This window comes from Labrus bergylta, chromosome 10 (assembly GCF_963930695.1).
Source record: "Labrus bergylta chromosome 10, fLabBer1.1, whole genome shotgun sequence".
In the NCBI taxonomy this organism is placed as follows: domain Eukaryota; kingdom Metazoa; phylum Chordata; class Actinopteri; order Labriformes; family Labridae; genus Labrus; species Labrus bergylta.
The window spans coordinates 4036366-4050989 of NC_089204.1; the positions used below are offsets into that span (position 1 = coordinate 4036366).

A 14624-nucleotide genomic window follows, 5' to 3' on the forward strand; every position below is an offset into this window, starting at 1 on the left:
CTGAAAGATTGAACCATCGATGAAGCCTGTGGTTGATCTGAACATTTGAGATCATTTAGCATCGATTCCCTCCTGGCAGCAGTGAGTGACACACAAGTACACCAGGCTCCCTCCACTTTGAGGAAGGTATCAGGATCAGATCACAGATCCTGAATCCGACCTTCACAATGGAGGGCAGAAGTGCTCATCTGATGGCCGGGTCAGTATCTTGCAGACGACTGACAGGATCTGTAATGTAGTTAGAGCGGGAGAGTAATGGCAACAGACAGCAGTGACAGGACCAGAGAGGAGGGGGAGGCAGGAACAGATGGAGACAGATGATAGCACAGGAGGAAGAGGAGATAGAGAGGAAAGGAGAAGCTGTGCAGAGAAAAGAGGGGCAGTTAGATTAATCGACTGAAGGCGGAGTTTGAAGAGAAGACAGGGTAAAGAAAAGGACACGGGGACGTCTGCTGCCATGGACCAAAAGACTTTACTGCTCTCTTATTTCATTTGCAATGACTCTCAGGTTTCAGCTTAACTTCTTTTTTATTATATTAATGTTTCTAAATGCATCTCTGCTACCACAAGATCTGGTTTGGGTGATCTGATCCTTAAACCAAGATGAGTGCATTTAAAAATGGATCTGTCCCATTAAGACCTACTCTGGTTGAATATAACGTTGTTCTTCTGTTGAAAGTATTTTCTTAGGATTTTCAACAAAGCTGTTGACAAAAAATAGTTGTAAAGCAGTCCTTAAAATGTCCAGGAAACAGGAATTTAAAAATCTACAATAGTATGACAATTGGGCAAAGTACTGCGCTAACAACAATGCTAGTTTAAGTTTTCATATTTTTATTTTTAAAGCGGTAACATGCTTTAAAACATCTTTGAATCAAGCTTCTGAAAGGCTAGGTTTGAGTTTGTCACTGTTAGGTGTTTTTCTCTGTTATAAAAGTTCAATGAGGAAATCGTGAAACAGACCGTGGATTATCTTAGAATTCATCTGGCCGAGGTCAGACAACATCACACTTTTCATGATAACAGTGTTGCTTATATTCTGTTAACAGATTCCTTTCTCTTTGGATACACTTCTCATGGGTTAGAAAGAAGATGTACCTTCACTTGTAAATGTCAGACATTTCAGAGAATCACATTTCATTTTCAGCTCACAACGTACACTTGACTCCAATCCAAATATAGCTCTGCTGCTATGATACGACTTACACATCTGTATTACAGCTACACACACCTAAAGAAGAATAACATTAAGATGGTAGACAGATTTAAATGATATATCAACAGAACTACCAAGATGAATGAATTCATGAAAATTCGCACTAACAGTCACTTTGGAGCATTGAGGCCCATAAGCTAACGCTAACAGCAGTGTAAACAGAAACCCGATAATCCCAATAGCACATGAAGGTTTTCGTTAAAATGTTGGTGAAATGTTGCTGTTTGGAAGATTTGGTATATCCAGGACATTATAAATGCAACACAACAACTCAAACAAGCCCAGCACAAACATGAAATAAAGTCAAGTAGGACTGGGAATCTTTGGGTGTCTGACATTTTGATTCTTGGGGTCATGGCTCGATTCAGAATCTGTTTTTGATTCTAAACAATTCTTCATGATTCAAAGTCTATTTTTGAATGAGTACATACTGCAGGATCTACTACAGTCATCTTGGAGACTGTCTGAATTTATTGCTGCTCCATTTGGAGTTAAAGAGCTAGCTTTAGCATTTAGCAGGGAGTGACTGATTAGCCAAAGAAAAAAATGAATCGATTTTTGGAAGTTATGAATCTATTTAAAATCTCAGAAGATAAGAGTCTCAATTTTTACATAAAGGCTATCAATTTCTTTCCCACCTCTAAAGTCAAGTATTGGACTACTTGCTCTGTTTAAATTTGTCCCCTGCTGTTAGTCTGATCACTGTCCACTAATATCTTTAGTCTACTTTATCTTTGTTAATGTCTTATTAGATTTATTTTCTTTAGTCTTCACTCCATATTTTTGTCTTCATGCTATGCTCCCTGTGCCTCTGAATTGCCCCCCCGTGACAAATAACTTTTTTATTGAATTGATAAATAGATGGTGGGTTGCACTTAATGTCATTATTATTGAGACAGTAGCTAAATGAAAGGCTGACAATGAGGATGTGTGGCAGTGCTCTCTGCTTGGGATTTTTCTCACACTGATTTTAAAACACCAAAGAAATCACAAATAATGCAAGCTTTCATTGGAAGGTCATAGGCTCAATCAATGATGGCTCTTTAACAAAGAAAATAAAGAAAAACAGATTTTCAGTGTAAGAGAGTTGTTATTCTTAAAAGAAGTGGATATTTCAATGCCCTATTATTTATTTAATTAATTCTGATTATAAAGTTATGAATGCTCTACGTCATTAAATAACGTTAGTTTTAGGTTTTCATAACAGATATGAATGGTGACAAAGCTTCAAAAGTAAGACCTGGGGTGCACTGAACTTCAAGTGCATGTGTTTGAAGATGGATGTTATTTGGAAGGAAATTGCGGACTTTTGTAGCCGACCCCCCCCCCCCCCCCCCCCTGCTCCTCCACATTTCCTCCTCTAGATGGAGAGAAACAGGCCTGTCCTCCCTTTATGCTATTAAGGGAGAAAAGCTCTAACCTGGTAAAGCTTTTTGTCTCCACGTTGCCTCAGGGAGGAGTAAAAAGATGGGGCAGGAGAGAGGACTGAGAGGTTAAAAAAAAAAAAAAAAAAGCAGGAGCAGAGCCACGAGAGAGAAAGTGGGCGTGATGAATGAGGAAAATGGAGAGCGGGCGGGGAAAGAGAGAGAGAGGTGTGTGAGTCCAGGAGAGCACTCTGACTGTGTAATTGGTACACACACACACACACACACACACAGACACACACAGACACACACAGGTGCACAGACTCACACACATTTAGCAATGATTTCCCCACAGCTCTGGGCTGATGCTTTGGCGGCGGCTACATTAGCCTCGTTAGATATGCAAAGTGGGCCAATTAGCAGCCCAGTGTGCTGAAAGTGACATGTTCCACCTGAAGAAGCCCAGAAACACCGGCAGTGTTCACGGGCAGACATAAATCATGCCTCTGTGAGCTTGTGTGCGTTGCTTTGGACACAGAAATGTCACACACACATGAATTATAAACTCGTTAGCTATTGGCCAAGAAAATAAGAAATACACACGCTTAATCCAAGTACCTCACCTGAACCTCCGGGGGATTAAATGCATGGCTCTCTCCAGGAGAATATCAATCTTTGCACAGTGGCAGTGTTTTCTCACCGACATATTGCTGTGAAATTGGCTGCAAACACAGACACAAACAGCTGTAGTGAGGTGTGTTCTGCTGTTGATTTGATCCATTTCGAGAGGTGTCAGACTGCTTTCTGAGTGACGATCCCTCCTGGCTGACTGCTGAGCGTCAAAATCGACAGCAGGAGACAATGCAATCTCTGTTTCTAAGAACACAGCAGTGTCTTTCTTTTGACGGATATTTCATCAGAACAACATCAAGGAAAGATTCTTTACCTCAAAGAGTCTTTTCAACAAGGGAAAAACAACTTCACAAGAGCTTCAGACAACAGATAACTTTTTTAAGGATGTCAGTCTCTAAAACCAATATAAGATCTCTACTGAATTAACCTTAGTCTCTGATCAGACATTAAGGAAACATGCTATGTTGAAGTGCTGGCTTCTCTGACAACAATGCAGCAGCCAGTACGTCTGGATTTGTTTGGACCAGAGAAGATAGGCAGTCTTAAGACACCCCCTCCACGGCCGTTTTGGACGCCCCTGGGTTTGCCAGGAAGTTGGCAATCCAATAGGTGTTACAGCGATGCAAGCGAACTGGTTCAGATAGAAGTGATTGTACCCGACCTAAAAAATAAACTCCATGGGCAGAAACTTGGTCACACTAGGATCAATATTGGAGATGCTTTTGAAAAATGGAGAGAGGTCAGAACACAGAAAGGTTGGCAGGACCAGTTTTAAAAGCAACGTATCAGTTACATACTGCGCCTTTTAATTAAATAATGAATGAGGAAAATAATCATTAGATTATTGCAGGCTTGTATGACTTTATTAGAGAGGACAGTTGATAGAGTGGAGAGTCAGGAGAGAGAGAGAGAAAGAAAGAAAGGAGGAAAGAAGCCACAGATGGGACTTGACCCCAGGCCACCCGCTTGAAGGACTATCCTCTGTACATGCGGTGCAACCTATCCCGCTAGGCCATCAGTGCCCCCCACTGTTTACAACTTATAGAAATTAGGAAATATTTTGTATTGGTTGCCTTTGTTTTCGTCTCCAGATATGTGTTGCTAACTCTTAGCTTCATTTAAAATGTCTAATAACATTGTTGCTTGTCTATCAATCTTTAATTGTATAATGGCAATTCATCACAAAATGTTAATCCTGAAGCTGAGGAAGTTATTGTCTCTTGTTCACTCAGTTTGTGAAGGTACAGCATATGATATGCTAAACAGAACTATCACGTTTTGCCTTTTAAAGCACATTGAAATTTGACTTGACAGCAGCTGTTGAGGTATCTATCTGACAGAGTGTCATGTTCTTATAATGAGGAAAACACATTATTAACCATAATTAAGATTTTAAAGCACTTTTCATTGTTTTCTAAAAAGAAATTCAATATAGAGTCAGATAAAATCAGCATATCAGGTCTCAGCTGACGTACTCTATAAAATATCAGTTTCAGTCTTTTTGGTGTTGCACAGTATCAGTGAAGCGGAGCCATCCACCTGCGTCTGTGCTGTATTTATCCAAGCATACAGCCTGTTCATTCTTTATTTAGAGGCCAGTGTTTCCACCGTCAGCACATTTTCTCATCCCTCTTCTCTCTCTCCTCTTTTTCAGGTGCTGGTTTGGCACACTCGCACAGAGAAGCCGCACCTCGCAAATGAGCCCAAACATCGGAAAGACACCGTGGTCATCGAGGTGTGAGAGCCTGAAGTGCCAGGCAGAGGATCCAAAACCAGACGCTGATTGTTGCGAGCCATCATCTCTTGGCTGAGACTGACGACAGCCCCCTGCTGTCTCCCCTTATCGGGGTTATACAATCTGTTCATGACGGACACAGATTCTGAGGAGCTGCATGATTCAAGACTTCTGGTGGCCTGTCAGAACCTGCTCTATGAGAACTGGACTAGCATGAATACGATGCTTTTACAAACTGGGACAACTGGGACGGCTCATTTCCTCCCTCAACAGCCTGCTGATGTAAAAAAGAAAAAGAAAAAACAGAAGCATACATGTATGAAACATCATGTTGCTGGATTGAAAAGTTGCCATGTCATTAACTTCATCTTCAATCTAATTAAATGTGAAACAGGAATAATCGTCGTACAAAGAAGTCTCATGGATCAGATATCTGAGAGTGTTGTAATGTTTTCACATCCTTGCATTTCAAAGTATTTCCTCTACTCTTCTGGGCCCTGTTTATCACACACCTTTTGTTCTAATGGACTGATTGGTACAAGTCTTGGAGTTGCTCCAGTAGATCTCTTCAGCCAGCAGCTGCAAAAAAACAGCTGTAGTGGCTGCAACATCCTTTGCAGCAAATGAACCTGATCAAAGTTTTTGCTTTTGCCGTTAAAAGGCTCAGATTGTTATTCTAAATGTGTGAAAACCTTTAACCTCCCTCGAGAGAAAGACCTTTGTGCTAAAATAGTAAAATCAAACAAAAAAATGCCTTTATATCACTCTGTGAAAGACGGCAAACTCCAGAGACAAACAGTCATTTAAATTTGCCTTCCACTGTCAGTGTGTTTTTTTATTCTGTTATTATGGGAACATACATTCAAACCAAGCAGCAGCCCCCGGCGTTGAAAAATGAAGCCAATGCAGAAGTGCAATATCCTGCAGTTCCTCCTCAGTCACTCGTTTGGTTGACTGAAAGTTAGGGTGAGACAGCATTTCCAGCATGGCGACCGACCGCCATCGATGTGACTCCAGCGCCCCCTGCACTAACAGATGAGTGAGGTCACTCAGGCTTCAGCCATTAACATTTACAGTCTATGATTCAAACAAACCATTTTTAACATCCAAAACACATAAAAATATGATGAATGGTAAATGTTCTTGGTCTTGTTCTTCTGGCTACTCAAAGAACTGTTTTGACTACATACAACATTCACACACTGATGATAGAGGCTGTGTCAAACTGTCCAACAGTACTGTTCACATAGCAGCTGGAGGGATTCAGGGTTCAGTGTTTTGCACACGGGCACTTTGACATGTGACTGCAGGAGTTTTGTGCAAGTGTTCCAAAATCTTTGGTTTCGAACTATACCCTACAAATACCCTCTCCCTCTCTCTCTCTCTATATATATATAAATTGAAATGAGCTAATTGAATTGTAAGATATCTGCTGTTTGCTGCCTGTCAACCAGGTCTGTTTGTCCTGGAGGATTTGCACCCTCTTCACCATGTCTTCACTTTGGATCAGACCTGCAACAAGCCAACAAGAGATCTGCTCTTCTCTGTTCAGATTAATCACTTCAGTGTCTGGGAGTTAATGTGGTAATGATTTATTGATGCATCCATTACGTCACCGCGTACTGATCGTATGTAATGAACTGGAACTACCTTTGTCATCCTCTCATTCCGCCTGTATGTGACCAGATTTTGCAAGTGGTCTGCAAACTAAGGATGTGAAATAACAAGTGACATCTCTGCTGACAAGCTGCCATCAATAATGTAGAGTCTGTGGGCGGACAACAAAGACCACACAAGCAAACACACCTGCCAGCAGAGGAATAAAAAGGAATGAACTGAGCAGACTGGATGTAAACCGCACAACAGGACAGGACGCTCAGCTGTTTTCTTCTTCTGTCCTGAAGTTCAGAGGGGACTGTGTGGTGTGTGTGTGATGTAAACAAAGAGAAATAAAAAAAAAAAAACAGAATGAAATCCAGGATTCAACAACCTTTATTTCTAATGACCCTCTTGTAAAACTTGGAACAGAAAAACAGAAGCAAACTAATCAAAGTTCAAACAGCACTTTTACAGTTAAAGAGTCATTAGACAAACATGAACACAGACCTGGATATTTATTTTAATGCACGGAAACCACTTTTTTTTTCCTTGTACTAGGCACCAGAAAATGTAAACACATCGGAAATAAACCTGGAGGACTTTAGAGTTATTGAATGTGATTTTGTGTCGCTACACTAACTGTGTGTCTGTGTGTGAGAGAGAGAGTGCTTCAGTTATTGCATGGCAGAGGGAACCTGTGTACATGGACATGAATCTCTGCTCTAGCACTCGGCAGTGTGATCCTTACACTGTGTGTGTTTGTTCCCACTTCAAAACTTATCAAACTCAGCAGCTCAGCCAGTGGCCAAATCATTCTAAATAAGACGCTGTAGCTTTCCGTTAAGCGTCATGTCTGAAGCCTGTCCTCTTATTGTTAGGATGTGCTGTTGAAGTCTGATGAAGTAGTATGAAGAATGTGAAGGTTTCCATCAGAGTATCAAGGTGGTATTTAAAAATCTGAATTGATTCTAAAGAACACTACAATTTGAAATGATTGGCTTACATGACAGTGTGTTTTTATCTGGGTTCAGCTGTTTGACTCGTCCTATCCAACATTCAACATGTGTCCCAAATCAAGGGATGCCATCTTCAGAGGGCGCATTTGTGGACGCGTTACATCACAGCTAGGTGTCGAAGGTTGTCTCATTTTGATTGGCTTCTCAAAAAACGGCCGACAATTGTGTTATCCTTTTTTCGGCCAACGAAGAATCAATATGATGCATCCTTCTGGGCACAACATATCAGACGGGACTTCCAATGAGCTGGCGGACTCTGGAGTGCCCGAGTAATAAACTTTTAAATGTAAGTAACTGGTTTCAACTGTGTCAAATAGCCAATACAAATGTTCAAAAAAAACAACAGTTAAATTCTCTTTAAAGTCATAGGTTATGTTACGTCATGTTGTTCTGGTACAGCTGTTTAAGTTGCCTGACAACATAGACAATGCAAAGAAACAAAAGGGTAAGGGCGGGGGGGAAGCCTACTTAAACCAGACAGCGTTATTTAAAAAAATAAAAAGTGTAATTTCTCTCAACGAGTAATACTTTGAAAGCTTTACTGTCCAACCTGGTTCCTTGTAAACGTCTAACTAGATGCTGTTTATTGAATATTGCTAACTTCCAAACTGACACTAGAGTGGTACCTACGGTCTTCATTTCCTGGAGCTGAGGGCCACTGACGAAGCTGCTGTTTATGATGAGAGCATGTGAAGGTATGTTCATTACATTCTCCTGCTCCTCTGTTCAGACTCCACATACATAAACGAGGAGTGGACCCATCCACAATTTTCATACAGGTCCCGCTCAGCCCGGTCATCCAGGTTTATTTGCTTCAGACTAACTGTGCTTCTCTTGTACTGCACACAACAAAACAGCACAATAAACATGGTGGATGGCAGAACACACGGCGTCAGGGTCATACATGAAGGGAGCAACATCGTGGGTGTCACATTGGTCCAGTATTTAAAAAAATTTAAATAAAAAGATTGTAGATTTTTCGGCCCTGCAGCGGGAAGGAACAGTTTGCATATTTCTGCTGTTCTTCTTCAACCACCACAACCGAACCAGAGATACACAACCTGCTCTGCTATTTAAAGTGCAGAAAAGACAAACCGCTGTGATTCTAGTCGAGCTTTAATTTGCCTCGGGGAGCGCTGGAGAAACGGCTCATTTGAAAAACAGGGAACATCTTAACTGGGTCGGAGCACAGTTTCCAGTGAAGCCAGCTCGTTTGGTTTTAAAAGACATCAAAACAGCACAGCACAGCTCCCAAAGACACCCAGGGGAACCCGGGGCCGCCCAGCAAATTACTGAGACTTAAAGGGAATTCTTGACATTTGAGTTTAGGGATGTTTATAAGCAGCAGCTGGCAGGATTAGAAACAGGGCTGGACCCATATATTCAAAGAACTGATACTGAGCTACTAAAGTGACATTAAAGTCACAGCAAGTGTTAGTGCATATACTTCAGTGGTTCAGTTGTTTATTGGAATTTGACCCTAATAAGCAAAGTAATGTCTACCTGCAGGGAATCAAGGCAGGGAATTCTTGTTTTCAAAGTGGTTTTCATTTGTCTTTGAAGTGACTGTTTTCCATCTGTTTTCACAGATTAGAAAAGTAACTTCATAGAAGTTTCTGGAAAAGATCCAGAAAAACCTTCTTTTTGTTTCTCCAGTCTTTTACAGAGGAGATAAAACAAAAGAGAAACCAGATATTTTGTCCTTGATTTCTTCTAAAGACTTCATATTTGTCACAGTTTGTGTCCGGGAGTCTCCTCAAGCAGATGTTTTAGTGGAGCAGATGTTCTGGGAGGTAAGATGATCAGGTATTGTACAAAACACAATGCAAATATTTAGAATTAAACAAAAATGTAAATCAAGAACTGTTCCATTATATTCTTATATCCTGTTTTTATCCATTGGTGTGTGTGTGAGTGTATTTAATGAGACACTCGTCGACCTAATGATCGAAACACATTTAAATCATTTTAGTGAAATGGTTGAATTATGTAACTCAGTGAATCAGGGTATACGTTAACATCAACTACATAAGGCCAGGCTCAGTCTACAGGAGTGTTGGGCACCAATGTTTGGCCCAGATAATCTGAGGGATTTATCTTTCAAACTAAGAAAGGCCATCCTGGTCATTTCACACAGGCTCGATATGCACAATGTAACATCTGGACGATAATGGCAGTACAGTTAAAAAAAATGAAATAAATAACGACAGAAGAGGAGGAGGAGATGAAACAGTGTCGCAAAACAAGTTTCTCAATTTGGAACCCCTTTCTTAGAGAAACATCTTTATTTATCTAATTTTATATTCATTATTCACTTTTTACATCTCCCCTTATTTTTTCCCCTCAATTGACTAGTCACACTTCATGTCCTCCTCCAAACACTTCAGTCTTTCTAAATAGAATGCATCATTGTGTCCACTATGTTAGGATAATGGACACTGATACATTTCTCCGCATGAGACATTGTAAGGATGTCCTGATAGCCGTGTGCTTGTGCGGTGTTACTGAAAACTTAACGTTACTGTAAAACCAAATTTGTGAAACAGAAATTTGAGAAAATCTGGTCTCCGATGGTAACAACGGCTTCTGGTACAACTGGTGACAGAAAATGAACAGGTGTTATCTCTACTCCAGCTCCTGCTTGAGGATAGACAACACCTGTTTACCTCGTCTCTGCAATTCTCCAATCCAGGACTACTGAGCTCTCTGCTTTAGGTTTTCTCTCACTGCAGCCAGTCTGCTCTCTTGTGAGATCACATGATCATGTACAATCACGGCAGTTGGTAACCCTGCTTCCTTTTGCACACATCTTATTGTCCTCTAGCGTAAATGCATGCTTGAGATGGTCTGAGCAGTTTCTCTTTAAATGCATTATGCAGCACTCATTTTAGGTCTTTTTGTAGTCCGAGCCCGGCCTTAGCAGCTCTGAGTCAATGTCAGCTTTAAAGTAAACAGGAGAACCCTGACTCCACTGTGTGCGTGTGTCACATGATGAAGAGAACACAAAAACAAAGTCAGCGAGAATTGAAGCAGCCTCACTGTTCTATGGCTCTGAAAAAAGTGGAAGGTTCACATCTTATTCACATAAATACAGTACTGCTCGGACGACTATCTGCTATGAGGCTCTGCTCGTCCTGCAGGGGGGGGGTTACACTATACACAGCAGAGAGATGGGGGAGAGAAGAGGGTAGCATAGACCAATCACAAGATAGCCATATCTACTGTAGGTATTGCAAGACTATTCACTAACTATCCATTTTGGTAATGATATAATATAACTAGAGCAGACACTTAGAGCTATAACTCCCGCGGCGTTCTTTTCTGTCGATCTGCTGATTTTGTCTCTTTCTTCAGACAACAACACTAAAAGGAAATCAAGAAGGAATAAAGACGAGAAACAACAGCTGCCAGTCTGTCCTTTTTTCTCCACTCTATCCAGTGTGATGTCATCTTTTAAAGGAACCACGGTGAAGGTGTGTCGCGATTGTGGAGGGGGCTTAAAGGGCAGTTAAATTACCCCAGCTTGTGTGTTTTTTTATTTTTTTATTATTCTGAGCTATGAGGAGATGGAGGAGAACATTTCAGTCATTTTGTTTTTTTTTCATATGACCGTGTTCTGCCCCTACTCATCCTCTGGACGCCCCGCCCGTTACTTCCACAGCTGAGTGCTGAGGGTCTGGCCGGACGCCGCCGGTGCAGCTGCGGGCCAACCCACCGCGGGGGCCCCTGACTGGCTGAAAGTGGGCGGCACAGGAACTCCGCCGCTCACGGCCATGCCTGACATCTGCTGGGTCATCTGAGGGGGAGAAGAAGGAGGAAGGGGGGTCAGTCAGAGCAAAAATAGACATCCCAGAAGAGGAGGGCAGAGGGAGGTGCTCTCCAACCTTTAGTCAGACTCCCCCACCGCCATTTCTTTTCCTTTTTACCTCCACCTCTACTCTTCACCTCCTTTATCCTCCTTTATCCACCTGCTCTGCCCCCCCTTCTCTTCCATCCGTCTTATCTATTATGAATGTGCTTTGGTGCAGTGCTACTCACTTATCTGGTCATCTGAGAGCTGGGGCTGAGTGTGTGTGTGTGTTGGCCAAGCCTTGACATGCATGCAACCATGCACTCATTCTTCAACTCATCATTGCATCCTTTTGCACAATATGCACGCACGCACGCACACACACACGCACACACACGCACACACACACGCACGCACGCACACCTCATCATCCACCTCCCATTTTAAATGTTCAAAGGCAGCAATGTGTGTGTGTGTGTCAGTGCTGATTTATGATCTCTCATTAACCTCCCCAGTCTTCAAGATGCTGACGACAGTTTTGAGTGCGACCACACAATCACAAACCGACACACACACACACACACACACACACACACACACACACACACACACACACACACACACACACACACACACACACACACACACACACACACACACACACACACACACACACACACACACACACACACACACACACACACACACACACACACACACACACACACACACACACACACACACACACACACACACACACACACACACACACGCTCTTTGACGGATGTGTTGACCGGCCCCCCAGTATTGACATGTTGGAGTAAATCATGTGTAGTGTAGCGATCACGTCTCTCACTGAAACAGGAGATATTTATTTTGTGGTCACCATGCCGACCTCTTCTGATACCTTAGACCACTTCATATCTATACTTACAGGGAAACATCTGTATTATAGAACCTGGGTCATATTTATATATTTGAGCTTTAATGACTCATTTAAATGATTAGATAGGAACATTAAATAAACGTAAAAAAAATTGGGCCGAATGTGTTGGATCCATGTAAAAAAAAGTTTTCAAACTGAGTCTGTTTTTTTCTGATGTGTACAGAAACCCTGCACACCGAGTCCAATGCGATCATTCATGTTCATTTGAGTGATCAAGCAGTGAAGATGATTTTGTGGTTCTTTCCCTCCTTGAAAAAAAAGGAGAAAGGAAACACTGGTTCCATCCACTCCTGACAGAAAGAGGAGAACAAGGAGAGGTTCACCTGGTGATAAAGGAGATACAGAACTATCCTGATTGTTAAGGGGTATTTCAGGATGTCAGTGGTCTAGTTTAATACACTGTTGTAACCAGACATTAAAAAGAAGATTACCAATATCTGTGAGATGACTAACTTAAGAGTAAAAGAAAACCCTTCATATCATTACAGAGTAACCTTGGTTGTAAAAAAAAGAAGAAAATTAGAGAGTTGATAAAAGCAGCTCTTCCTGGGCTTTTAGAGAGAATGAACAGGGGAGGGTCATTAATGCACAAAGCTCTGCCTTAAATCAGGGAGCAGAACATTGTGTGAGTCTTTCAGCACCACCATAATAGAGCTCTCTCACATCCGCTATGGAGAAAAATCATCCCACATTTATGACCTTTTTTATAGATGTTCCCAGAAATACAGTCAACGTGTTTAAAAAGGTTAATTTACTGAGAAGCAGGATCAGAAAAAAAAAAATCAGCTGAATGTTAAATTAATTCATTTACACCATGAAATGAATGAAGCAGCACCCCCCTGGGATGTAGAAGACCTTTTTATATTTGAGTATCACCTGGCTCATGTTCCACTGTCCTTGCTGCTGCCCTTGCTGCACACCGTACATATTCTGTCCTTGGTTAGCTGGCATGGCACCCTGCTGCTGCTGCTGCTGCATGTTCATGTAGCCTCCGTTGGGCATCATGCCTCCTCCACCCATCATGGTGGTGGGTGGGACGGCCCCGGCCATCCCTTGAGCGAAACCCTGCGGAGTGAATGGCATCTGAGGCTGGCCCATGTACATCCCTGCTGGAGAGGAAACACACACACACACACACACACGCAGACGCACACGCACACAGTTTTTATAACTGAGGCTGTACAGAACGTCATGATCACTTCTCAAGGGGGTGACTTGTCCAGGTTTTCAGAGACTTAAAGGAACCCTTAAAAAAAACTCACCCACAGAAAAGAAAAAAAGACATTTAGGGCATGAAAAACCTACAAAATTGTTTTGATGCGTGTGTTAAAATCCTCATCAGAGAACTACCCCGTTGGCAACTACACATCTGCATTTCTTCAACAGCTGATAAACTTATTTACACAGTGTGCTTAAGGTGTACTTCCCACTGTAGGGTCTCTCAATCATGTTGGAGGTCAATTTGGGGGATCACAGGATGTTAACAAATCAAGTCTCCAGGTTTACTTTCCCATGCTCCTCAATGCACACAGAACATTTCAGAGTGTTCTTCAAATGCAATTAAAACAGGAAATAAAAACACACCGGGACAGAAATGTCCTGTAGCTCTGAAGTCAGTCAACAAATAACAGAAGTACTCATGTTATAAATGAAAACACAAAACAATAGATAAGTAGCAGGAACACTTTTCATTACCCCCTCTATAAATAAAACTGAAGCTGAAGAATTTCATATTTCCATCAAAAAGGAATCAACTAACAGTTGAATCAGCACTGTGGGAGACCGCTGTGGGAATATGATAAGCAGCTAAATAAAACATGAGATGTTTTTTTTTTCTGGGTGGGAAGACCTCAAGGGGCCGCAAGAAGATCACTTCTACAAATGGACAAATGATCCTCTGTGGGCTGTGATGTGCTGCATGTCTAAAAGTTAGACTTCATATTTATATTGAAATGTAACGTTTTGTTTTAGCTCTATTCCTGCTGTTTCAAAGCTTTCAACCCCTCTACAGGTAAAGGTTCAATTTGGAATCAAAGAGGATGAAACTTGAGTTTATTCTTATATTATGATCTGCATGTAGACCCATCTCATTCCTGTTACCAAATGGAGAGGCACCCTGTACACACACACAAACACACTCACTCCCTCTCACACACAGGAAGTGAGTGATTTGGGGCATTAGCCTGGCTCGGTTCCTCCTGGCTTTGATCTCCATCAGCATTTATTTGGATTCAGAGAGGACAAAAAGGCAGCAGAAGTAAAGCCCTTCATCCGGATTTCCACTGCTGATCCTGTATATATCAGCGTAATCATGCAGCAGGATAA

At 41.8% G+C, this 14624-nt stretch overlaps 2 protein-coding genes across 9 annotated transcripts in view; one reads left to right on the plus strand and one right to left on the minus strand.

Moving 5' to 3' along the window:
* The window catches only part of b3gat2 (beta-1,3-glucuronyltransferase 2 (glucuronosyltransferase S)), a 58886-nt gene extending 51964 nt beyond the window's left edge, over positions 1-6922 (plus strand). Inside the window, exon 4 of the mRNA XM_020654323.3 lies at positions 4868-6922. Within this exon, the coding sequence (XP_020509979.1) occupies positions 4868-4954 (87 nt within the window). The 3' untranslated portion in view covers positions 4955-6922. The remainder of the gene's footprint in view (positions 1-4867) is intronic.
* A 2-nt stretch (positions 6923-6924) lies between these two features.
* The window catches only part of LOC109997504 (stromal membrane-associated protein 1), a 101012-nt gene continuing 93312 nt past the window's right edge, over positions 6925-14624 (minus strand). For 7 of the 8 annotated variants that reach the window (XM_065959202.1, XM_065959200.1, XM_065959205.1 and 4 more), the window contains 2 exons: positions 13176-13408; positions 6925-11359 (listed from right to left, as the gene is read on the minus strand). In XM_065959202.1, the coding sequence (XP_065815274.1) occupies positions 11213-11359; positions 13176-13408 (380 nt within the window). In that variant the 3' untranslated portion in view covers positions 6925-11212. The remainder of the gene's footprint in view (positions 11360-13175; positions 13409-14624) is intronic. The other variant, XM_065959201.1, reaches the window with a different exon arrangement.